We start from the raw sequence: 25,763 nt of genomic DNA on the forward strand, positions 1-25,763 counted from the left end.
CATTTCTAGAGTTGGCCTTTTCTGCCTTTTTTTGCCAGCCACAATTTTACTCACTTCAACACTTGCCCATATCAATGCAGGAGAGAGGATTAGGCCCTAATTTGTAATGGAGCCCAAGTTGTTGCAAAATCAGCATTTACTATTAAAAGCTCTAGAAATTATAAAAAAACCAAAGTTGGAATAAAAATTTGAGCTGTGTTAGATGGTCATCTCAATGCAATTCTCTTGAGAATCTCTCAAGATTTTGAGGAGGTCTCCAGGTTTGACAGCAAGAGAAATATTAAATTTCCCTACTAATGATTACCCTACAACTTCTAAACATGCAAGGAAAAAAAAACCAACAAACCAACAAAACTGAATTGGAAACACTAATTTGCTTCAACACGAAAACAAGAAGATTATTGATCTTAAAAGTAATATTTTTTTTAATCTGCTTAGTAATATGCCCATAAAGAGAAATCTGCTGAGAAAACAAAGGATGACAGAGCTCTGCTGAGCAGTAAGCCTAGAAAGTAAAGTACTTTTAAAACTGATTGCATGGCATGCTGTACACAATACGAAAGATAATAATAATAATAATAATAATAATAATAATAATAATAATAATAATAATAATAATAATAATGTTGTTGTGGAAGAACAGAAAGACTTTTTGAAGTGAAGACAACACTTTAGACTTAAAGTTCTAAAAGCCAAATATTCCTTACCCCTCTTTACAAAAAACAAGCATGATGCGCAAAAAAGTACACAGGCTGTGTTTTTCTAAACACACACTTATCACTGTAATGTTTAAGTATTTTTAATTGTTAGACTTCAAGAAAATTGTTTTGAGAATAGCACAACAGACTGGCTCAGTTTGTCTTTCATTTTCCGGAGTTTTGGGGAAGTTCCCGTCCAAGAATTCAAATCGTCACATGGTGAAGTCAGATAGAGCACTTGACACTTCGGATTTCACGAATAGAAAGTCCCTCTGAAAAGACCAAACTATGTGCATTACTCGTATTTCAGATTTTGGACATCAGGTTTATTTCACATGACTGCGTGGGCTACATGTTGATCGTGCAGAACTGTTAGCTGAGAAACTTGCTGTGCGGCTCCAGCGCGCTCATTTCCCTCTCAGTGAAACAGCGCTGCTTACTCAGACCGAAACAGGAGGAGAATGGAGCACTGTGCATGAAAGCGCTGCTTCTGGATTACATTACTTTGATGAGGAATCTTTTTGACCTTTAGGGCAGCCGACTTCCACAAGTGACGAAAGATCCCTCTTCACCCTGCAGTGCATTTCTTCATGCAACCAGAGTGTTGTAATCTCCTCTCCTGTTATCCAATCCTCTGCTATATCCATTAAATCAGATTAAGCTGATTGTTATTATCTTTGCTTTTTAATTTTTTTTCCCTTTTTTTTATTTTGGCTCAGAGGAGGCACAATCGCGTTTCTATACACCCAACAGAACGAGCATTGTCATTATTATTTAATTATATTTTAGCTTTGGATTTGCAATACTCGTAACCAACACGCATCCTACAGCACCAGAGAACAGGCTATGCACGGAGCAGAAGCAAAGCAGGAATAGGCGAGCTGCAGCCCCGGCCCCTCGCCTGCACAGCGCCGCCCCAGAGGCAGCGGCACATGGCAGGGCAGGGGGCCCGCACGTCCCGCACATGGCGGGGCAGGGGGCCCGCACGTCCCGCACATGGCGGGGCTGGGGGCCCGCACGTCCCGCATGTCCCGGGGCGGCGGCAGCGGGGCTGCCCGCGGGGCTCCCCCCGCCTGCACAGCGCCGCGCTCCGGGCGTGGCGGGGGCTCGGGGGCCGGGCCAGCCCCGCCGCCGCCGCCGCCCGGCTCCGCCTCTGCCGCCGCAGCGCTCAGTCCTGGAGCGCCGCTCGGCTGCCAGAAGGGAGCCGCCACCTGCTCCGGTGCGGAGTGGTTCCTCGCTGCGCGCCGAGAGGGAGAGCAGCCGCCCCGCCGCCCGCGCCCGGGAAGTTACCGCTGCTCCCGCCGCCGGGAGAGATCCGCCGCCGCTGCTTCTTCCCGGCCTCGACGAGGGAGAAGTCGCTGCCGCGCTCCGGTGCGAGAGGGAAGAGCCCCCGCGGGCGCGCCGCCCCGCTCCGCCGCCGCCTCCCGGTCCCGCCGCGGGCAGGCGGGATGATGGAGCCCCCCGCCGCCGCCGCCTGCGCCTCCTGCCGCCGCCGCCCGCTGCCGCCCCTGCTCTGCCTCCTGCTCGCCGCTCTCTGCCTGCCCCCAGGTGAGCGCCCGCCCGCGGGAAGGGGTGGCCGCGGCCGCGCCGTCCCGGCCGCGCGTAACTTGGCGGAGGGGAGGCCGGGGCGCAGGTGGCGGTGCCCGCCCGCCGCTCCCGGAGCGCCCCAGCACCTACCGCGGGTTCCCTGCTCGCCGGGGGCCGCTCCCGACCGCTGGTGCCCGCCGCACCCCGCTGCGCTTCTGGAGGAGAGCGGTCCTCTCCTACCCTCCGAGGGTGCGCCGGCGGATGCCGTCTCTCCTGCGGGAAAGGCAGAGGCTGCCCCAGCGGTGAGGGGGATCGAGACGCGCTGGTCTCATCTTTCCCCGTGGGAAGCGGCGGTGGGGTCCCTCCAGGGCGTTGTCAGCGGCCGCCGGGCAGCGCTGCCCCCGCGGGAGCGGCAGCCGAGCCCCGGTGCGGTGCCGCTTTCACTTGCAGGCTGAGCGGCGCGTCTGTGCAGCGAGCCGCCTGCAACTTCGGCGCTTCAGCCGCTTCTGCCCTCCGCGCCTCCCGTGCCGCCCGTGGCCGTGCGGGCACAACGCGGGACCGGCGGCCTCCCGCCGCTTTCCGCTGCCTTCGGGAGCCGGGGACTCGGCGGGCACTCGGCCCCGCGGGCAGCCGGGCGCGGCCGGGGCAGCCCCGCTGTCGGTGCCCCCGGCTCGGGCAGCCCCGGGGCAGCGCTGCGTGCCTGAGGCTGCTCCGGCGGATCGGGATCGCGTGGGTAACTTCGCTTCCTCTCTCCGCCCGTAAAAGCGCTCCTGAGAGAGGCGCTGGGGAAGTAGGAAGGCGCAGAGAGTGCTAAATATCCTAATTGTTCTGGGAATATTTTGGCTATGAGGTGTTTGTAGGCTTTGTTTTGTAAATATTGAGCGTGAAAGTGAAGTCTGAGGGAAAAGCTGTGAAGTGAGGAGTTCTGCATTCAGCGCGGGGACCGTCTCATTATTCTTGTAGAAAGAGCGTCAGCCTGTGGTAAAATTTTGTATTGCTTTAAGAAATGGCTTTGCCTCTGTGTGCCTTTGCAACAACGGAGGGTTTGCAGAAGTGTTGGAGCTGCCGATGGTTTTCCATTCCTGGCTTCTGCCTGGTTGTTACGTGCTCTCCAGTTAACCATTTACGGCCAGTATGATTTTGGCGAAATGAAAGAGAAGAGCAGACCTTTTTCACTAGGTGTATTTATACTTGTGTTTTACAAGCTCCAAGTGGAAAACTAGCTACAACAGTAAAGCAAGCCTGCTGAATCTGTAATTTCAAATAGAATAGTAGAAAAGCTCCAGACAGAATCAACGGCAATATTTGAACTGTAAGCCGTGTGTGAGGCTGTGCTGCTTGGCTTTTGCTTTGGCAAACACAGGGTATAATCACTGTTGGACATAATAAATGCCAGTCCCGGTGGCAGAGCTTACAAAGAATACTGGTTGCTGTGATGCAGAGAAAGTCTTGAGGAAAGATAGTTCATTTTAGGAAATCTTGAAGGCATGTGGATTATCAGAGGGATAAGCACCTCAGCTTCTAAGAAGCAAGACTTTGCCTCTGTGGAGAGATTTAGCTGAGTAAATACAAAACGATCTTGGTGATTGTGTGTCTGTCTACATTTTCCATTTGAAGAAAATGCGAAACCATAAAATATTTTATCTCAAAGGTTGTGTTGATGGAGCTCTATAAAAAAATGTCACTTGACTACCTACGATCTTAATAGGCTTGTCAGCAAAACCATTTAACTTGTTCTTTCTCCTCTTCATTCCTTCCTTGCCCCATCAAGGAGGAGCTCAGACTGACTTGTAAGGAAATGTGTGTGGGGAGAAACCAGCCCCACCTCAGCTTACAAACTTTCCCTGCAGTACTGGAAATGCCTGGAAAGCCCAGTAGTAGATTTGAGCCTCTAGTTCTCTGTTTATTCTGAGGAATATAAAAGATACTTACATGCAAAAATACCTATAGAAAGGTCTTGATATTGCTGCAGTTTTACTGGTTCTTTCCTCTTGCTATCTCATCTATTTTAGATGATAGCTAGTTTTTTTAACAAATTATGGATGTATTACTCCATCATGGTGCTCGGCTTTTGGGAGTTCCATTTGAGCTTTGTATATGGAAAGCAATAGATGAGGTATTAAAAGTATATGAGAAAACTTGGTTTTGTTTCTTCAGAGAATAAACTGCTTAGGAAGATACCCATCTTAAAAAGAGAGAGGGGGTCCAAGTACACATTTGGCACTAAGAGACTGACTCTAGGTCAGAATAAGTGAGAAAATGGATTATAATCTCATACATCTCTAGAGGAATGGCTGTATGTGAAAAGAAAGTAAACTCTTAATCTGGAGCTAATTATGACCTTTCCCCCTCCCCCTGCTTTCTGGTGGATTACAACAAGGAAGCTCTTAGTCTCTCCTGTTATTACTAGGCTTGTTACATTTTGCCAATATTGCCTAAGCCTAGTGAGACTGAAACATGTAATCTTATTCATGACACTCATTATGTTCTCACTTCTGACTGCGTTTTTTCCCTGGTATATCTGGTGTGACTTTGAGCAAGGGAAACTGGATTTATATATTAAGATCTGGAGTTCACATGGGTTTTCTGAAAATTAAGTCAGAAAACATCTGCACCACGTGTACATGCTTCAGTGTGCCATGTATTTGTGGCCTAACATACAGGTAACCAGACTCATTCCCAAGTGAGTTTTAATTGTTAGATTGATTGCTTTGGGAAGCATTTGATATATTTAGGGGTTTGGTTTTTTTTGATGTGCAAGTCTTCCAACATAAACTACTTTTCTTATGCTCTCCCTTCTACTGTTGGGTTTGTAGCACTGAGAAGGCAGAGGGCAACAACAGAAATCATCCACGTCTGTAAATCCTCGAAATTTCAGCCAGGTGATTTTTATTGAAGAAAATATATATTGTTATGTTCATGAAATAAATATATCTGTCACAAGTCATATTTAATTTCAGGATATTTTATTTTTACTCTCCAGCCTGTGTAAGAGTAATCCCCTTTCTTGCAATACCATTCATTCTCCTTCCTGAAAGTAACCTGGGTTGTTAAAATTATTTAGCCTGGGTTTGTATATTATCTTCTCTGTAGTAGAATTCTTTTGTTGACTTACTTCCAGCAGAAATTTTTGAGGAACAGAACTTCTAAAATATTTATGCAAGATGATACATAAAGGGGAAAATAAAATAGGAGAAGTGTTTTGCATAATGCAAATTACATCTGTATGATCACGCTAAAATTGTGGTCTCTATTTTCTTGCAAGTATCTTACTTAAGCAGTGATGTTTATAGTCTTAAGAGGTAAGAGTGCTCACTGCAGATTTCCATGGTATACCTGATTCCATATGAGATCCCTCTAAGCCATATGAAAACAAGCATTTCTGTAGCAGCATTGGCTTTAATATATTGTCTGTTCATATGTCACACACCATCGTGGGCTTCTTTAGGTTCCTACCAGAGGACTTTCTGGAGAGTACTTTTTAGTCCAAGTGGTTTTGGACTTCTTGGGTGAAGTAAGAGCCGGTTGCTAGTAGGAAACTGATTACAGAGGATCCCACCTCTCTGTGTGCACTTTGAGCCTAGTAACCCTGGGGAGACTGAATGGGCTTATTTGCTAGGAGCTCTAATTTGTAATTGGATCTCCTTACACTAGATTGTCAATATTCAGTCTTCCCTTCTTGTGATCTGTACTCTGTGACCATAACCTGATGATCACAAATAAGCTGGCTCTAGGTCTGATCTCCAGTGGTTATTCCATTGCTGTTTCACACATGGGAGTTTTGTGGCTTTTTAATACTGCCATGCTGATTGTTGAAACTGTTTCTCCACATCTCTAATAGTATGGTGTCGTAGTATGGTCTTGGTTATTTCTGCCAGTCCTGATAGGAGGCTAGACTTATATATTGATTTTTACCATGTCTAAAACCCTGTAATCTTCAGGCTCTCTTCAGTGCTACTCAGGGTTCCTCTTAGTTGGCTGGTGTGCAGCTTTTTCCTCTGGTAATACAGTCATTTTTTATTAAAAAGTGTGTAAACTGCAAGGCTGCGTTTGTAAGAGAATTGAGGACCTGTTGCAATATTCTGATTTCTCTCAAGTTCCTCCGTATTCAAGAAAAATAGTTATGCTTCCATTCACTGATGCTCAAATGAGAGACTCTTAAGGAACTGTAAATGCTGTGGGTGATAATTAGAAATTACTTAAGCAGAACGTGATTTTTCCAGGAAAACCTGAATATTAACAACTCCCCTTAATATTAAATGCTTGAGTGTTATCTTCCCAGAAGACAAGGTTTTGACCTACATGTTCTTTATCTCGGTATATTTTCTTTAATGGGAACAGGATGAATATTAAAGGAGGCTGTACATTTCTGCCATTAATACACTAGAAAATTAGTCTCATCATTTAGAGAGGAGATTGCAATGCACCTTGTATCCTGACAATCCTCTGCTGGCAGTGATCAGATCAAGTTTCTTCCTTTTTTTTTCTTCTCTGCTTTTGTTTCCTTTGTCTTTGCCAGTGTATTTTATTGAGGATGGCTTGAATCACAATCATTCCTACACCAGTGGATGTTAATCTACTGCTCCACAGTGTTGGCTCTTTTGAGGAATTTCTGCCTAGCTTAAGATCAAATTGCCTTTTTTATCATGGATATAGGTCTCCAGAAAGGCAAATAAATATTTACTTGTTAAAACAGTGCTGCTTCTTCTGAACTAGTATTTTTATTGTTGATAATAAATGTGCTTCTTTTGGGAGGTAAAAAATGGGAGAAAGTGATAAAAGAGTGTAGAGAGAAAGAGCACCTGCAGGGTATGATTTTTAGAGGTTATCAGGGGTTAGAACAGTTCTGTAACGTTTGGGTAGAAAGCGTTCAAAGTGCTTTCAACAGCAGTGGAAATACTAAGCCATTCCCTTGATAAGAAGTAAAAAGTGCAGTTGGTGATTTAATAAGTGTTTCAGCAGTCTGTATATCCATATATTTTGTTTAGGGGGTACTCTGTGTACAGTTAACCCCAGTTGTGAAGAAAAACTTCAAAAGCTTGACCTGTGCTCGTGTGTTGTGTTTTGTGCTGTGGTAGCACCATCTGTAGTATGCCCTGGCATCGTTAATTGTGGCCATTGGGCACAGCAGTTTGGGACCTGATGGAAAACTCTCAAACAGCAGCCAAGGACAGCAGAAGTCCCCAGGGCTGGAGCCCTGGCAGGCAGTGACACTTCGGCATGTGTCATGGGCTCTGTGTGGTGGCTGTCCCCTTCCCTTAGCTGTCTCTTGCATACAGTGTACATGACGGGTCCCAGCTGCCCAGGCTGGCAGGTTGTAGGTTTTTTTTCAGAACATTGATTCTGACCACAGTTGGCATCTTTAAAGCTTTGAAGAGATATTGGCAGCTAATTCAATAGAGGGAGCTCCGCTACCTTACTGTTAGAAGCAGCGTGTCTCAGCTTTTCTCAGACCTCTGGCTTCAGCCAGAAAGTTATATTAAAAGTCTTTGTTTCTTCACAGTGTTTTGTCGTGCTAGGCTTTGTTACTGAAAGCATCTAGCTTTCATCATAGGCTTCCTGTTGCATGAAGGGGAAGAAAGGCCAAATCTAAATCACGTACTAGGCAAACCCCAAAAGATGACTTAATTAGAGATAGTTCTCTTTTGCTACAAGGCTTTTGATGTTTCAGATGGATACACTACAGGATCAGGTTTTTTTAAGTGACACTTTCTTGCCGAGGCAAGCAGCTGGTGAGAATCATGGAGAAGCCCAAAAAGAATCAGAATAAATAGAGGGTACTTCCATGAATCAAATGGGCCAAGAGTGGTGTGGCATGAAATAGGCTACAAACAGGATAAGGAAATGAGTGTACCAGACTTAGTGCTGGGAGCAGAGAAAGTTAGAACTTGGTGTAAAATGTTAGGTAGGGCATTTTTTAAAAAAAGTCTGGTTTTTTCAGTAAGTTCTTCCAGGATTTTTTTTATTTTAAGGGAAATATGTATGCCATTCTGTAAACGTGGTCATTGTTAAAGAAGCCAGCTTAGGTGTGTGCTTTTGACCCCTTCCATGTCTCTAACACAGAAAAGTTGTATATATGTATATACAGAAAGTTGATAACTGCTCTGTAAACTTAGGACTTTATATTTTTCTTGAATACTTTCATTTTTTAATAGTATTTCTAATCAGATGGTGTTGAAACTAATTATGAAGTCTCAATATAGAACAGGACTTTTAAAAAAATACTCTTTAGTCACGTTCAAGTAAGCTTGTAATGAACTCAGCATTATTCTTCAATCAGATGAATCCCAGAGAAATGCCCTTTATCATTTTGCATGCTGCAGAAGTTGCATTTTTTAATCCATTTTTTTCCAATTTAACTAAAGAAAATATCCATAAATATTGGAGAACAAACAGATGTAGTTTGTATACAGCTTGATTTAAGTGTGGCATTTCATATAAAACTGACTTATTTCACGGTTTTGTTGGTTTGGCTTTTTAATGTGACGGTTTGATGGGGTGGGTTCTGGGTTTGTTTGGGTTTTTTTGTTTGCTTGTTATTTTTAGAAAATGTAACAATTTTTTTTTTGAGAACTCACTGTTGAGCTGAGTGACTTTTTCATTCTGACCAGGAAGAATTCCTAAGGCTCCTGTTTTAGAGTGTTGGCACAGTTTATCTCTGGGGTGGAATTGTAAGTGTTCGCTTAATCGTCTGTAACTGGATACCTTACAGAGAATACATGGGTTGAAATACACTTAAAAATGGGCAATTGAAGGCAACTATGAGATCTCAAAATTATTTGTGAGATGCTGTTTCTTTTAATTGCAGCTTCTGAATGATTTTTCAGTTGATGAGATAGCTGGAGTATTAATCTATGCATTTATCAGTTTTGGCATGGAGTTTTATTTCATGAAACATACAAAGCGGCATGTGTTAAGCAAAGTGATTTCTGTGACTCATTCAGATAAAATCTGGATGGTCAAAGGTTTGTTGGTTTATTCTCGTTGTTCTGGAGAGTAGAGATGAACTCAGTGGCCTTTACCGACAAAACCACACATGGAACAGGGAAAGGACAAATGGAATATTCAGGCAGGATTTGGGAAACTGCTGTGTAACCATGTAACTTCCGAAGAAAGAAGAATGCTGAATCAATTTCTTCATTTTTGATACAGCACATCATGCTTGCATATGGAGAGGATGATAGGGCATGTATTGTTTTAAAATCCACACAGGGACACCCCAGTATGCAATTTGCTTTCTAAAACTGAGAAGGTGGAAATTTCTGACACTTGACAGCAAAGTAGTGCCCTGACAACTGGTGATATCAATCCAGAAAACATTTGCATCTTACACTTGACAGCTTTAAAGGTTAGCGAGGGGATAATTTTTCCAAATATAATTCATGACTGAGATTTTTGTCAAGAATTTTTAATATTACTCTTCAGGTTTCAAACTGCTGCACAACTTGCTGCTGACCTTGAACCCAGCCTACAAACAGAAACAATAAGGAAATCAGTGTTATGAGTGTCCCAGCAGCTTCCAGTTTGAATGAATTATGTTTCTTACTGTTGTTTTTCTGCAAGAACTTAGTAATGCAGAGCTTTACTGTTAGTAAAGTAATTCTAGTAATTACAGTTAATAATGGAGTCCTGTGGTTTGAAACAGCCACCAATGTATGAGTAAATACTGACAGCTGCTTTGCACTGCATGAATTTGTATTTTGCACTTTTCTTCCCCAATATTTTTTGTTTTGTTAAATATTTAAGACTTTCAGAAAATGGTTTGCTCCAGTAGTTTAGCTCTTGACATGGTTTCTGTAACAGGACTTTTGGAGGGATGACTGTTACGTACTTCTGCTTGACCTTGCACATCATGCTGCTGTTGAATGATGCAACATGTTCTGTCTCAGCTTTGAAGTTGAGGTCCTTTACCTTAAAGATTTAACCCCAGTTAATGTGAGGTGCCCCACTGCAGCAAATTCCAAAGTGTCTATATGAATCTTGGAGTGTGCTTTCTGGAAGCTCACCTGCAGGCTTGGTAAGGGTCAGGTTTCTGGCCTTTTGTCCAGACTGTCTTGTGTCTGTGGGTCGTTTTATGTCACTTTGAGTACCTTGGCATGTTAAATCCAAAACTTCTGCACAGCTTCTTGAGGCATCAGGGGGAATAGTCTTAAACTTTGAGATAGTGGGAAATAAGTGATATATTGCAAAGGTGACTACTGTGGATTTAGAGGCAGATTAACCACTCCTTGGTAGATTATCCTAACGTAATGTATTGCCTGCTCTTGAAGAAAGTTCTTTCCTTATCTTGAAAGAGCTTTAAGCCCTGGGTATCTGCAGCCAGAAGGAAGGCAAACTTTCTGGCCCATGTGTAAAACTGTTGGTGTATCAGAGGGGCTAAAGAGATGCTTTGTGTCTGTCTGAGAGCCAAAGGGGTAGGAGCAGGGAAATGAGAATTGTGGGGTTTTTTGAGGTCTTGTGGGAATGTAGCTGTGTATTGGGGCATGCTGGCAGTTTTAGGCTCTGCAGAGCCTGCTGGCTTCATCATCCTGCCCAGGGGGCCTTAGAGGGCTGCTGCAGCCACCAGGGCAGCACAGCTCAGCATGGGGAGCTTGGGAGTGCCTCTTGGACAGCATGCAGCTCAAGAGCCAGCTGGCCAGAGCTTCCTGTAGTGGTTGTCACCTTTAGGTCCGTGGTGGCTGTTTCATTTCTGCTGTGTAAGAGGGGAAAGATCTCTATTCCTCTCACACATGGGAAATTCCTACCTTTTGCTGGGGGTGTGCTTACTCTCTGACCTACTGCAGAGATATGTCTGCTAAATTTAGTAACACATTTCTTCTGCTCTGAATGGTGCATGAAGCCCTCTATGGGTCACTTTTTCATCATTATGTCCATCTCCAAGTACAGCAGTGATAAGGAAGGATGGGCTTCAGCACACTCAGTATACTCACAATCTTTGGCTCTCTTTCCATTGCATCAGTGGCACAGGGCATAGAGGAATGAATAACACAGTGTGTTTCTGTAGTGAGTGCTGAATGGCTGAGTGTGAGCTGCCAGCAGCTTTGTCCAGAAAGAAGTGGGTGTTGGGAGGAGCGATGTGCGCCTCCAAAGGAGGAGAGGCAGGTGAATAATTTCTAGCTGGAATGCTCAGTCCAGTTTTTTTTTTTAATGTGGGAGTAGTTTTGAAGACTGGTGTTGACGGCTCAGTCCAAGAGGTTGTTAATTTTTCTGTACAGAAGTAATATGTTCAAACTGTTTCTCAAAATGATTTATTCTTATAGTTTTTTTATGGTTACTCGTGAAGGCCACATATGAGCTTCACACTGGAAGATTTGTGTGAGTGTGTATAAAAACTTAGCCCTCTTGGTATGGTAGGATGCCTTGTTTTAGGTGTGGATTCTAACTCACAAAAGTAACATCCATAGGTTGCTTTTACTTGTTTCAACTGATTTCTAGACTTCCTGTGAGGTGTCATCATCTGTAAGCAGCAGCAATTGTTCTGGAAGGCTTTTCATCGAAGTGTGAGAGAGCAGAGCGCTGAGCTTGTGGGGACCTTGACCCCTTTTGAGGAGGCTCTCTTCGTGCAATAGAGAATTCATGCTTTTTTTTTTTACATAGTGTACAGTACATATTTTTGTGTAAAAATGTCATGAGGCTACAGAAATCTTCATGCTATTTTTTGGACATACTGTACAGTACAGATTTTTTTTTTTTTTAATAACCACAGAAGGAAGTTGGTGGTTCACAGACTGCAAGTTCTGTGACAGTGTGATAAACTCTATGTAAAACTTGAGGGACCTTGTTATTTAAAATTAGAAACTTAAAAGAGATTATTTCAATGAAAACTTTTATTTTTTGTTAAAACTTTTCACGATGTTTGAAAGGGTTTTTTTAGCTGGCTTTTAAGTCACTTCTAGTTATGCTTTTTGCATTTTTTTTTCCTTCTTTAGAGCTGAGCTGTTATTCTGTCATTAGGGAGGGATAGCTACTATAAACCAAAAGTTTTATTAGGGCTTAATTCCAGGTGTGAGGTTATGACATAAATCTTCCATCTGCTAATAGAATGCTAAGCTCTGCAGTTCTCCATTATCTTCCTCAACAGCAACTTGAAAGTTAAAAAAAAAAAAAAGACCAGAGTTTCTTTAATTCCCTGTGGTCAGGGAACAATGAGGACTGGATGTGGATTCAGGTTTGGATGGTTTTTTTTTTTTTGGTTGGTTGTTTTGTTGTGTTGGGTTTTTTTGTTTGTTTGTTTTGTTTTTTAAATATAATTTAATGGAAGAGGAAATTGATGAGTATTCTCTGAAAAAAGTGGCACCATATGCCAGGCTTTTCAAACAGTGATAGTTGTAGAAGCTGCTGTGAACTGGGTCTGACAGTGGCTTAGGAGAACCACTTTCCCCTTGGACATGTCAGCACTCTTGGATTATTAAGTCAGGGTGGAAGTACTACAGCATGCATTTCATCTGAAAGGATTTGAGTGATCTCTGGTACTTTGGAGGTGAAAAAATTATTTATGTTTCTTATGGCATTTGCTTGTGCTGTATTTCAAACATAATGGACAGTTCACGGCCTTTGGCTGCTTGGTAAGGGTGGATAATTTTGTAGGGTCTGCTTCTGCAATGGATGCACACCATTGGTAATTTCTATTGCAAGCAAGCTGTTGGTGAGTCTGGAATGCTTAATCTTGTACAAATTATATTTGCAGATATAGCAGGTGAATTGCATGTTGAAGAGCTCTCCCAGTGTCAGGGTGACCAAACTCTGCCATGCAAGGCTTGGAACAGAGAAATTGTCTTGTGATCAGGTGTGGAATAGCCCAGGTCCAGGTCAGAAAGCTCAGGGAGGTCCCTGTTTGCATCAGGAGCAGCAATTCCTGTCGGACACTGTTTTCCTCTGCTGCAGGGAGGGACTAGGCTGAGTGGTTTGTGACTCTGGAGGGAGCCTGACAGTGTCAGCCTGTACCACCAGCTACTGCTGCAGCTGAGGAGCATCCGTGTCTGTGATTTAGCCTTGGATTGAACCCTTGTGTGGCTTCAACTCTACCTTCTAGGTGCTGTATTTGTATATTACCACATGTGATCTCATCTACTGATGACACATGAGTGGAGGTTTAAACTTTTGTATAGTGAGTTGGAAGCTAAAGCTGTTCTTTACTGCCATTTTAATTTTAGGGGAGTCTGAACCTGACTTCTCTAAATCATAGGAAAGGGGAAAAGATGCAAGGATTACTTAAGTTCTTACCCACCAATTTTTATTCTTTTGGCAGCTGAAATTTAAGAGAAAAGATCTGAATTTCTTGTTTAAAGAAAGGAAAAGAACATAATAGAGGTGCTTTGGATTTATAAATACCACTTGAACATCAAAAGCTGTTTGAGAACATTTCAGGCTGAGAAGTAGAAAATACTTTTTTTGCTGGCGTATTGTTTGCTTAACTTCACTGTGTCATTGACATAGTATGCCTCTATGTTTTGTAGGCTTTGGAGAGTGAAGGCTTTGGAGGTGAGAACAGTTAAAGCTGGAGTATCCAGGATTGCAACAGCAGCACTTTGGATCTTTGACAGGATGTATTAATGTGCATACTTAAAAGTTCACTTTTCTGCTACTGTTCTGTAAGCAAATATTTATGACTGGAGAGAGAAGTTTGCTGTCAGTAGTGGGCCAAAGGCACAGATCAGCATGTCTGCAGAGTGGCAGAGCCAAATTAAAGGCAAAGAACTTACTTCCAACACGTTCAACCAGGTATATCCCTAAAGAAAAGAAATATTATGGCAAAATCACAGAAAGAGGTGTGCAACAGAAGGAAGGATACAGTGTCATTTGGGAAGCTGGGACAGACAGCGTGGGGACAGGAGGAGCTGTAGGTGGTGTCTGTGGGGCTAGTGTGTCGTGTGGGTGGGATTTTGGAGCACGGTTGGCTGAGTCTGAGGGGAGCCCAGCTTTTGGTTTTGGCTTGGCACAGTCCCAGCTGCTGCAGAGACAGTGGGAAGGGTGTTGGTGGTGGGGAGCCTGGGGTGGGAGAGCGGGCAGAACACGTCAGGGGGAAGGAAACAGAGCCCTGGCACAGCCAGCGTGTGCTGCCTCTTCCCCTTGCGGGGGTGGGGGAGGAAGGCCTCTGCACAGAAAGGGCAACTGGGTTTGGGCTTGTGAGCGAAACAAGTTGTGACAGGAGAGCAGAAAGCATTCTGGAAGTGGTGGAGTTGAGGAGAGCCCCTGAGCAGAGTATTTTGAGGGAGAGGAGCAGGGGAGAACCCCATTTCAAGAGAGGCAGTGCCTGGCCTCCCCTGTCTGTATCTCCTCATGCTCCCCTGGGTTTGACAGTCACAGTAATTCAACAGGATGTCCCTCTTGGTAAAGATCCTGTTAGTGCCACGTCACCCTGTTGTTCCTCTTCTGTCAGCCACACGGTTCAGCGTTATTTCCTGTCTCAGGAAGCCACCTCTGCTTCCCACACGGGCTTGGCAAAGATGACACATTCCTGCACTGGGCATACGTGGCCTGTGCTCATAGGGCAACCACCTGGACTAGCTCACCCTTTCTAGACAGTTCCCTTCTCCATCTAGGGGTCAGGATGGATAAACTGAAAAGATCTTTATACTTGACAGGGTTTTTGAGCAGAGGAAAAAACCATGAATGTTTTCTTCGAGTCATTGTAAAAGACTTGGTGAATGAGGTGATGTGCCAGAGAAAGGGTGTCATGTGCTGAGCATAATCACTGGCAGACCTGAATGTCTGCGTCTGTCCTGTTGGGCCATCAGATGTTCTGTGGAGTGACTCTCACCTTACACTGGGGGCATTCAACATGGTCAAGAAACTTTCACTCCTGGAAGGAAGCAGCCCGTGTTCTTACAGTGCTTTAATAAGGATATTGTAATAAATACAGATGTATCACCCACTGCTGCTGAGATTGCAAGTTAAACACTTTTCTGCTCTAAGCCTGTTCATGCTGTATCTGGACTGAGGTGGGGAGAAGCATCTTGTGGTAGTTGACAGGTGCCGTAAACCTATAACAGCAGCTTTGCTTGGTCACCAAATACAGAAATTAAGCTAAAACAATAGTTTTGGGCTGTGATCCAGCACGTGTTTGAACACCCAGCTTTGAAATTATTTGAGTATTTAAGTAGATTCTTAAGGACCTCATTTTTAGAATAGAAATATCAGGGCCCATGCAGAGGAGGCATGGGAGGACACAGTAAACCCAAAGTGATGGGCTGTAAAGATGCTGGATACTGTCTGTGAGTCACAGTGTCTTTCTGCTCCTTGCAGAGCATGCTGAGCTATCGTGACTTGCAGAGAAATAATTCAGCTAGGGGATTGGTCTAGTTCAGTCTTCCCAAGTCTGATGTAAGTTCACCTCTTTGACTGACTTTTTAAAGCCTTCGTTTTTAAATTGCACACACATGGTTTTCCCATCTATAAAATAGAATATATAAGAATGGATAATTTTTTTCTGTGCCTGTCAGCAGGGAATAGGCAGCTTACTAAGCTTTCTTGAATGTTATTTTAAATGGAGAAAATACTTCTATATAAACTGAGATTATCTCATCACAATATTTTTATGATAGTTAATTAAAATGTGAGAAAATCCTTTAGAGCAGATTTGCAATTTTGTGACTTTTATGAGACTTAACATGAGAGATCTATTTTTATAGTTATGCCTTCTTATTAGTTTTGGGATTAGGATATGTTTAAATGCATGGCTATCAAATCCTGTGATGATTACTTGTTTATTTTGCAGTGTAGACTAATTCAGTTATGGTCCCATTCATGTGTTGGTTTTGTCCCACTTTTCAACAAGATATTGTAGTGCTTTATTGTTATTGCTATTTAAAATAAACTCCCCAAGTAGTTTTAATTTCAGCTTGTATTTTTTAAAATATTAAGTTTCAGTGAAGCGTATTTTATTAGGTTGTTGTGAATAATGATCATTTAGGATGTTCCAGACCCTGGACATCCATTTACTTTGTGCTGGAAAATTGTAAAATGTGAGTAAAGGAAGGATCACTGTGACTAGCTGTAAGAGACTTAAATACTTAAAAAGTTGTCTAGACATAAATAAATTCCTGTAAAATCTTGCCTCTCGTTGCATACAACTGTGATAGGAAGCAAGGCCTATAGAAAATTTACTGAGATAGTGTGGGAGTTATTGAAGACCAGCATGTGCTCCATTCCCTTTGCAGTGGTCAGGCACATCAGTGGATGATTGATCTCTAGGCATGGTGCTTTCTACTTGAACTTGTGCTCAGTCTAAAGAAAGAATGGGCTTAAACAAATATTTTTTTTTTGTATTTCTTTTACTATGCCTACAATAGCATGACACTGTGACTCTTAATCACAGGTTCATCTGTGTCTCAAATAACACCTAGGCGTTCTATGCAGAATTTCTCAGTCTAGGAACCGTTCAGTCAGAAGTGAATGTGATGAGGGTTCAAAGTCCTTTGCCTTGACCTATTTGTGTGAGTGACCATGGGGAGAGCCTTGTGCTCTAGGCCAGCAGGGGATTATGCAGAGGAGTAAAGGATGCTGCTCTTTTCTCCCTGTAGGTCATTAAACACAAGCTTTAGGAGTTTTGGGACAATCTAGAGACAAAACACATCAGATAAGTGTTAGGTAGAGGTATCAGGGCTAACTGTCCAACAGACTTTGCTCAAAGAATATAATGCATGTTTCCCCAGTGCTTCTACACTAGCCCAGGTGTGAGCATAGATGTGCTTACGTGAGCAGACTGCACTGTCAAAAGCCAAGCAAGGGAGAGGAGGAAGGGAGAATTGTTATGCTGCCAGGAATACACATGCTGATGAGAGCTATGTTTATATTAGCAAACTATTCTGATACAGCTAATTAATCAGAAATTGTCTACCAAACTATGCCTTGGAGATACAGAAACACAGGGTTGTGGGATTTGCCAGATTTCTGTGACAGATCTTCTTGGGAGACTTGTGGAACAATAACTAATGATTGCTTCTGACTCTTAGATTTCCTCACAGAAAAGTAGTAACTTAAGATAACCTTGCATCTCATTTTGTCTCAGGCCATTTACCCAGTAATAACACTAAATACACTGAAGTAGTCCACATAATTTTTTTAATGGCAATTTGAGTTCAGCCTTTATTCATAGAGGGGAAAGTAGGCAGTGAGACAAACTGTTAAATAAAATCCCAGCGTTTCACATACCAGGCTTTCATACCAGTGCAATTGGTTGCATACTGAAAGGGAGAATCAATTATATAGCTGCTGCTTATCAGAAGTTAGCAAATAGTAAATGCAGTTTCATTTTTATAATCAATTACCTAGCCCTGAAACTTGTTAGCAAAGGTTAGGAGCTGTAATAATTTTCATTGAATGCCTACACATTATCTCAATGTGTTTCTACATGCTGAATTTTAGGGAGATGAGGGAGAAATGTTTCTTTCCTGAAGTCTTTTAAACTGGCTTCCAAAAGATGAGGGTCAAGGCCTTCAATTTCTAAGCTCCATTTACATTCATCCCACAACAAAGGTGATGGTGTGCACTTTCTCATTAGTCAAACACCTTTTTTTTTCACTTGTAAGCATAGGTTGCTTTGCTTTCAGCTTTGTGAGTTTAAAGAATGCTTGCATCCCTGCGTGGTTAGTTCAAGCCACATCATTGTTCAGAATTTACAGATAAGTGGGAGGGTAACAAAGGATAACTTTCCTTTTTTTCGTGATTTTATTTTCCTCCAATGTTCTCAACAAGGATCTGAAGTTCTTTGTGTGCAGAAGTTATTTGTTGCTGGTGACAGGCTGTTAGTGCATTATGCCATAAAATTGTCAGTCTTTAAGAACAGTGTTTGCTGTTTATATGCAACCTTTCATCTTCTTTTTTTTTGAGGAACCTCCATTATTTTTGTTCAAATGTTCTATAATTGGTATTTGATTATTGACTCTTCTATGATGGTATTTCTGGAGGCTCATGCAGGCTTTGATTCTGTTTTTTTGCTGGATGGCAGCATATCCTTTCAGAGTTGCATACCTCTGCATAGCTTACTTCACTGAAATCTTTTTTAAAAATCTTTTGTCCAATATAATCCTTGGAGTTTTTTTTTCTTTTCTTTTTTTTTTAAAGTTCTTATAACCACAGTATCTGAAACTGTGGTTATCAAAAATGGTCGGATCAAGTTGCTCCCCTAGCCAGATTATTTGATTTATTTGTACTTCTTGGTTGTTTTACTCAAGATCAAATTAATTTTGATGAAAGTAGGTGTCTTGTACCTTTTCTTTGTTTATTTCTCCACGAGCATGGTAAAATCTCCTGATATTGCTAAGTGTTACTAGTTGAATTTTTCCTCATTTTAAGAAAATGAGGAAATTTAAGAAAAAACATTCTTGATCTGTGTTAATTTTATAGTTATTTAACACAACAATTTGTTATTTCTTGTTCAAGGCTAGCTTATGTAGACCAGTTAGTTTCTGAATCATAATGTATCACAGGCATCCTCTTTTTTCAAAGAGCATTTAATTGGCATTAGTCAGGCTCTCATTAAATGCATTTTCTGTTTCAGTATTATCTTTTTGTTAATTGACTTAGTGTTCTGACTGCACCTCTGGTTGTAAAAGTGATATATAACATTTGAATCTCTGGCAATGTCCAGTCATTTTAAGTTTGTAGAATTTTCTTCTTCCCAGAATCTCACTGAGAAACTCACTACCAGCTGCAAATTACAGCAGCAGTGAAAATGAAAGAATTTCTTAGGTACACTTGATATCTTTATTTAACTCAGAAGTCTTTATTTAACTGGAAGCAATGCTAAGAATAGCAACCTCCTCTGGCCTGATTGGCACGATTCTCTGTCAAGACTTTATCTGTGTTTAGTGGGGCTATTTTTCTGTTCTCCAAGATCATGCATCTTCTCAAGTTGCCCCAAATTCTGCACAAATGGGGGGATCCAGATCACACAGATGGTTTAACCAGCTCTTTCATGAGCAGGGGTTGATTGCAGGGCAGGTGTTTTTTGGCAGTGGTTTTCTGGGATGCGAAGTGTGCCTGGGGCTGTGCAAGGATCCCGGAATGAGCACAGCACTCTGGTGTGGAAGGATGTCGCTGTGGTGATGTGCTAGGAGCAGATTTATGGTGGTGCTGCTCAGTTGCATTGTCAGCAAGGCAGTTTTATGTATAGTTTTGTTGCTACCTTGTGGAACATCAGCTCAGAGGTACCTGTGCCGTACAAAAGGGGTTGGAGAACTGCAAGACACTTTCTCAAAGTCCTGTATGGACAGGAGGGGGATGTAAGAGTGAGCTCTGCGCTTTGCAGAGATGAGAGGAGGGTGTTTGAGTGAAACTGTGGTTTGTTGCCACCACCAGCTCATCCTGGCCAGGTGGGGTTGTCCCTCTATCAGATGCTGCTGCTGCACCCGAGGCAGTGCTGCTGCAGGGTGCCTGGCTGGCTTCTGGCCAGGAATGCTCAGTGGAACTCATTCCTGTCGTCATCTAAAGTGGCAGAATGAAAGAATTTATGTAGCCTGAGAAGGACTCTGTTCCTGCATTGGATGGAGAAATTGGATGGAGATGGAAAAGCTAAGTGAAAGGTAAAGGAAAAGGAGAGGGAATGAGAGCTGTTGTGCAATTAGGGTTTTTTTGTAAATTAAAAACCACAACAAAAACAAAACACCCTCTCCCCCAACACCCTCCCCCCCAAACAACAACAACAACAGAACCCCACAACCCTCTTACTAACATGAAATAATGAAGCCCAGGAATGGTTTCTTTGGTTTTTATTTTATATTTTGCACAGCTTATAAAAATGATATAACTGTACTTCATTTATGTCTATCAATAATTGAGTCTGTAATTAAGGCTTTTATTACCAATAAACCCTTTTGATTCTGTGTGTAATGAATATTATTAAAGCCCATTTTTCATTATAAATTCCTCATGTTGTTCAGTTATTAAAGTGGTATATTTTAATTTTAAAACAAGGACATAAAGCATTTAGTTGGCAATTCTTTTCTTTTTTTTTTTTTTGAGAACACAGAGTAGAAGAGAGCAATGCAACAGAGATGATAATCCAAACATTGCCATCTCATTTTTTTTTGTCTCACTAAGAAAGCATAGAATTATTTTCTTTTTCAAACTTTAATATGGGCCTTGGGCAGGGCTGACTGAATGTTTTTTAAATTCTCTGTTACTACATTCCAGTTCTTTGTTTTGCTTTATTCCTCAAAAGCTGTTGGAGTTCAAATGCAAGGAAAATAAACTGTAGCAGAGGTTTTCATAAGCTGGTGCCTGCAGATTAACATGTACTTCTCCACATGCCTTTTTTCTTTGTGCTTTGTGTCCAGTTATTGCACTGTAGAAACATCCTACAGAAGGAATTGATAGCGGTGTGAATGGGTCACTGTTTTTCATATAACGTGACTGATTTCGTTAAAATAAGGAAATAAAGATACCACTTGATTATTTGATGTTACTGCCAGCATTTTAATATTGGAAATAAAAGTTAGATAATGTTTTGAATTGAAACTTGATGAAGGAGAGCATACTGTGCTGTACAGCAGTGGTTTCTGCACCAGCATGGGCTGTTTGTTTCTCAACATCCTGAACATTTTTCCTTCTGCCAAGTGACTTTTTTCTGAAGCTGCTGCTTTGAAAATTCTTGTCTTTACAGCAGATCTGCACTTCAGACTTTTTGCTCTTTTCCCCAGTTTGAGGAAACTGGTGCCTGACTATATTTTTCATTTTCCTCTCTTCCTTTTCTCCTGTCCCAGTCCCTGACAGTCTTGGCTGTTTTATTCCCACTTCAGTACAGCTCTCATATTCCCTTGCCTCATCAGCCAAGGTAATGAAGAGGCACACCAGACTACTCTCAGGATGCAGTTTCCAGCTAATTGTGTGCTCTTGAATTGTCCTCTTAAGAGAACTACTTCCAAGATGGACTATATGTCCCATTGTAGCTGGTTTCAAAAACGCCTTGGGTGTTGAAGCACTAAGGCAGCTGTCCAGTACCTTCTCTGGCTTTAATTCATTTACATGCTTTGAAAGTGGAGCATCCTGATTACACCTCATCACTTGGAAGGTCACTTTAGCATCTCTTCCAATCAAGTTGTCTATATGAGTAGAACAGAAATTTTTTTCCCTCAGATTTTTATTTGACTAATGCTGAAGTCTCTCATGTCCCTTGGGCAGTTGCTGTAAAATGTCAGGAAGTGAAGAAGAACAGTGATTTCAGCAAGTAATGTACTATTCTTTCCAAACTCCTTTGATGTCAAATTGCAGGGCTTGTTTAGTGTAGCAGTGGTGTACTTAGTGGAAGCTAGCTGATGTGTAGCTTCTGTCAACTGAAATCAAATCACCCATCCTGCTGAGGTTTTGCTTGCTTTGCTTTAATTTCTTTTGCTCATCTTAGAAAGCATTTAAATTTTTTCAGCAGCGTGAATTTTCAAGGTGGAATAACTCATACATACGGGTTGGTTAAGTTTCACCATTGCAAATAGCCAGATTTCTTTGTTTTTACTATTATTAAATGTGCTAAATAAACAGGGAAGACCCTGATTATTCCTAATGCTGACAAACTAATTCTGTGCTGTTACAAGGTGGCAGTTCTGCCAGAGATCCCTGTGGCCCAGTAACAATTGTGTGTGTATGTAACATCTTTATTAAACCATTAAACTTGTGAAGTTCTATCCTAGTGTATTTTAAAGACAAAATTACTTTAAGTTATACATTTTTGCTCTCTTCTAGTCTGGTATGAAATCTCCCCTCTAGGATTTTTAGTGCTTAGAGCAGAAAGCAGAATAGCCTATCTGCTCTAATACATGCAAGAACATGTCTTGGTGGCTGTGAAAGCTTGGTGTGTTTGTGTAAGATTGATTGCTATACTTCACTTCTGAGTTCCTGTTTTAGTTTTGCCCTTCAGAAGTTTTACTAGGATAGTTTGTAAGTGCCAATATTGTGCCTTAAGTAGGTGTGTTAGATAGTCTTAGGTGTCATGTTCTTTATTGATGTTTGCAAGTTGCACTAAATATTGTTGGGGAAAAAATATAAAGCTAAGCACAAGAGACCTTTATGAGTCATTGTGTGCTTTCAGAAGTGTTATGCTTAGCTTAATGCACACTTTAATTCTCCAGAAAGCACCCGAGCGAAAGATACAATGCAACAAACTAAATCTCTTTCTCCTCTCCTCTTCAAATTTCATCTGTCACAGCACTGCAATTGTTACTGCTGCTTTTTTAATGCCAAAGTGAGGAGATCATGGAACTGTGGGAAAATTGCAAATTATTTTACAGGAAGTTTTGTGATGAAAGGACAGAAGTAAGGAGGAGGATGTTGATGCAAATAAATTAATTATGGAGAGCAGAAGAAGATACCTGAAAAGAAAGTACATTCTTGAAACTGCTACTTACATAAATAAAAAATTATAGGATAAAATATAACTGTTCAACAGGAAATCTGGACCATATAAAATTCTTCCATCAGAGTACAGTTTATTAAATCTTGTATTTAGTATGGAGTTGAGTTTATTTGTATTCAGTTTGGAGTTGATGGTGATGCGCTAAGTGGAAGGCTGTGCTTACCTGTTTAACCTTTACCCAGGTCTATGGGTAGATGTTTAGATGATGTAAAGCTAAACTTAGGCTCATGGTGGATCATCAGATGTGATCCACTTCAATTCTGTCATGAACTCTATCTCTGCTTTTCTGTTTTAGGTATAACCTTTGACCCTGAAATTCAGCCAAACTGTAACATTAGGCTGAGACCACAAAGGTCATCTGAGACACTAGAGTCCTTTAAATTCAGTGTCTGAGTAACACTGTAAGCAGGAGTAAGATGAGTGTGTGTGTGATGGGAAGAGGTGTATCTATTTTGGTTTTGATCTGGGTGCTTTCCTGAAACAAAATGACCTGATACCTGTATGCTTCCAACACAAGATCACAGCATCTTTTTGGGGATCGTGTAAAACATACTGGCCTCTGAGCACATGGCACTGGACAAGATTCACAGGTTTTTATGAGGGCAAAAATGGATTGCTTAAGCTACTGCATTAGCAAGGCTTGTTCTGTCAAGGCACACAATCTTGGCTCTGCTGTCAGTCACTGGGTTTACAAACAGATTGGATCTGTAGTGCTGAGGCACATATCTGTGAGATGTGGGTTGGAGAGGATGAGAAGTATTCCCTGCAGAAGGCTGGCTTTCTCTGAACCAGTGTGTTGGGTTTTCAGGGCTAGTTTTTGGTATTGGTGGAGCTGAAGGGGTGACTTCTGTGAGAAGATGCCAGAAACCTCCCCCATGTCCCACACAGCCATGGAGCTCATCAGTGATGGTGGCAGTACCTCTGGAATAATGCATTTAAGGAGAGAGCAGAATCTGCACAGTGGAGATTCAGCAGGAGAGAGGAGTGAGAATATGTGACAGTAAAAGCTCTGCAGATACCAAGGGCACAGAAAAGGAAGGGCAGGAGGTGCTCCAGGTGCTGGGGTTGAGGTTCCCCTGCAGCCTGTGGTGACAGCTGTGCCTCTGCAGCCCAGGGAGGTCCATGGTGAAGCAGAGATCCATCTGCAGTCTGTGGAGATCCCCATAGCAGAGCAGAGCCCAAAGGAGGCTGGGACCCTGTGGGAAGCCCACACTGGAGCAGGTTTGCTGGCTGGACTTGTTACCCTGTGGGGGATTCACTCTGGAGCAGTCTGTTCCTGAAGGACTGCACCCCATGGAAGGGACCCGCCCTGGAGGTGTTTGTGAAGAACCTGTGTGAAGAAGGTCTCACATGCAGAAGTTCATGAAGAACTGTCTCCTGTGGGATGGAGCAGGGGAAGAGTGTGCAGAGTCCTTCCCCTAAGGAGGAAGGAGCAGCAGGAACAACATGAACTGACCATTTTCCATGCCCTGTGCCACTGAGGGGATAGGTAGAGAATTCACAAGTAAAGGTAAGGCAGAAAAGGGAAGGGTAGGGGCAAAGTGTTTTAAGATTTGTTCTTATTTTCTTATTATCCTACTTTGATTTGACTTGCAATACATTAGATTAATTTTCCTCAAATCACAACTCCATTTTGCCTGTGGAGGCAGCTGGTGAGTGATTTCTGCCTGCCCTCACCTCAACCTTTGGCCTTGCAGTTATATTTTTTCTCTCCAGTTGGGAGTGACTTGGTACCCAGGGAAGGTGAGCCCACCACAACCAGCCACACAACCTGTGGGGAGGAACTGCCTGGTCTTGGGCTGTGGGCATCTGCCACAAAAACTGGGAGGTTTGGGTTGCGCTTCTGAGTGGTTGGAGCCCTTGGGTGGTGTGTTTACCTGCCAGGGTGGGTCAGTGTGTGGAATTGCTGGAAGCTGCTCAGTCCTGTGTGTGGAACAAGCCTCCCAAAGCCTTTTGACTTGGGTGTCTGCAGGAGTAATTATTCAAATAGCCTCAACTCTTAATTAGTTGAAACATGAAAGGTTTATAGAAGCAAAAGTGCTTTTAAGTTGAGTATACAGTGTCATGGTTCAGATGAATAATCTCTTCTTTAATCTACCTGTGGTCATGCCAGGAATACCAGTCTGAGGTCAAATCTCTGGGTTGATGTCTGTGGTTACGGTTCTTTCACTCAGAGGAAAAGTCTTCACAAGAAGTGATTAAAATTGTCATATCTGTCTCTTAAAAACAAATCCCAGAGCTCCTATTAGTCTATTTGATTTGGCTTGTTTTAATTTGTCATATACCTAACCATGAAGTTTAATCTGCATATACCTCACCAGGGTCGTTGTTCTTTCTTCTGTCTAGATTAAAATGTAAATATAAGTACAGGAAAGCATCTATATTAAGAATTCAGTGACTGACTTGTTATAATTGAATCTGTGTCTCAGACTGGGCATTTGTGCTTTAGCTACTTTAATTTGCATTTGAATGAGTAAGTAGAAACTTTGAATTGCATGCTCAATTACAAGATGGTATACAGGTACATTCTTCCTTACTGTAGCCTCTACGCACATTTACAAGTCCAAATTCTAGGTTTCTTATTAAAAATTATGTCTGAATTTAAAAAATATTGTTGGGGTGTGTTAGTTCTTTTCTGTACCAAAATAAAATCTAGAATTACCAGACTAATTAGGACTTTGTTTCAGGAGTGTTGGAGATGTCCAGTACTCTTTGCACTGAAGAGTAACAGTTTTGTTATGCTGGTGTTCTTGAAAAACAACAGTATTTGGTAAGAGATGTGATTTAAACAGAATTGAGGCACTGACAAGCCCAAATCTACAGAATCCAATTAGTTTAAATTTACTCCAACTGAGCAAAAGAAGTATTTCTGTATATATTTAGAACATGTAGGAGAAGATCTGTAATTTAGAAGTTCGTTTAATGCCACTTTTATGTGTAGGAACCTTAGAGCTTGGCAACATCAGCATTAGTGCTAAGAAGTTGCAGGTGGGAGACACAGGCAAATAAGTACTTGCTATTAAACCAGCTTATTAAATGCTGGAAAAGCTGTGGTGTATCACTCCTAAAACATCACTTCAGAAACATTTCTGAAAGAAATGCATTGGAGGATGAAGAATGAAGGACAGGAGAGGGGGAGGAGAAGGCAGAGTGTGGAGAGTGACCAAAGATGCATCTGCACATTCCCAGGC

At 42.1% G+C, this 25,763-nt stretch overlaps 1 protein-coding gene across 1 annotated transcript in view; it reads left to right on the forward strand.

Annotated features, from left to right (window-relative positions):
- The first annotated feature begins 1,928 nt into the window (after positions 1–1,928).
- ALCAM (activated leukocyte cell adhesion molecule) overlaps positions 1,929–25,763 on the forward strand; it is a 115,889-nt gene continuing 92,054 nt past the window's right edge. Inside the window, exon 1 of the mRNA XM_059466090.1 lies at positions 1,929–2,246. Coding sequence (XP_059322073.1) covers positions 2,147–2,246 — 100 coding nt within the window. The 5' untranslated portion in view covers positions 1,929–2,146. The remainder of the gene's footprint in view (positions 2,247–25,763) is intronic.

The sequence above is a fragment of the Ammospiza nelsoni genome, chromosome 2 (assembly GCF_027579445.1).
Source record: "Ammospiza nelsoni isolate bAmmNel1 chromosome 2, bAmmNel1.pri, whole genome shotgun sequence".
Lineage (NCBI taxonomy): Eukaryota > Metazoa > Chordata > Aves > Passeriformes > Passerellidae > Ammospiza > Ammospiza nelsoni.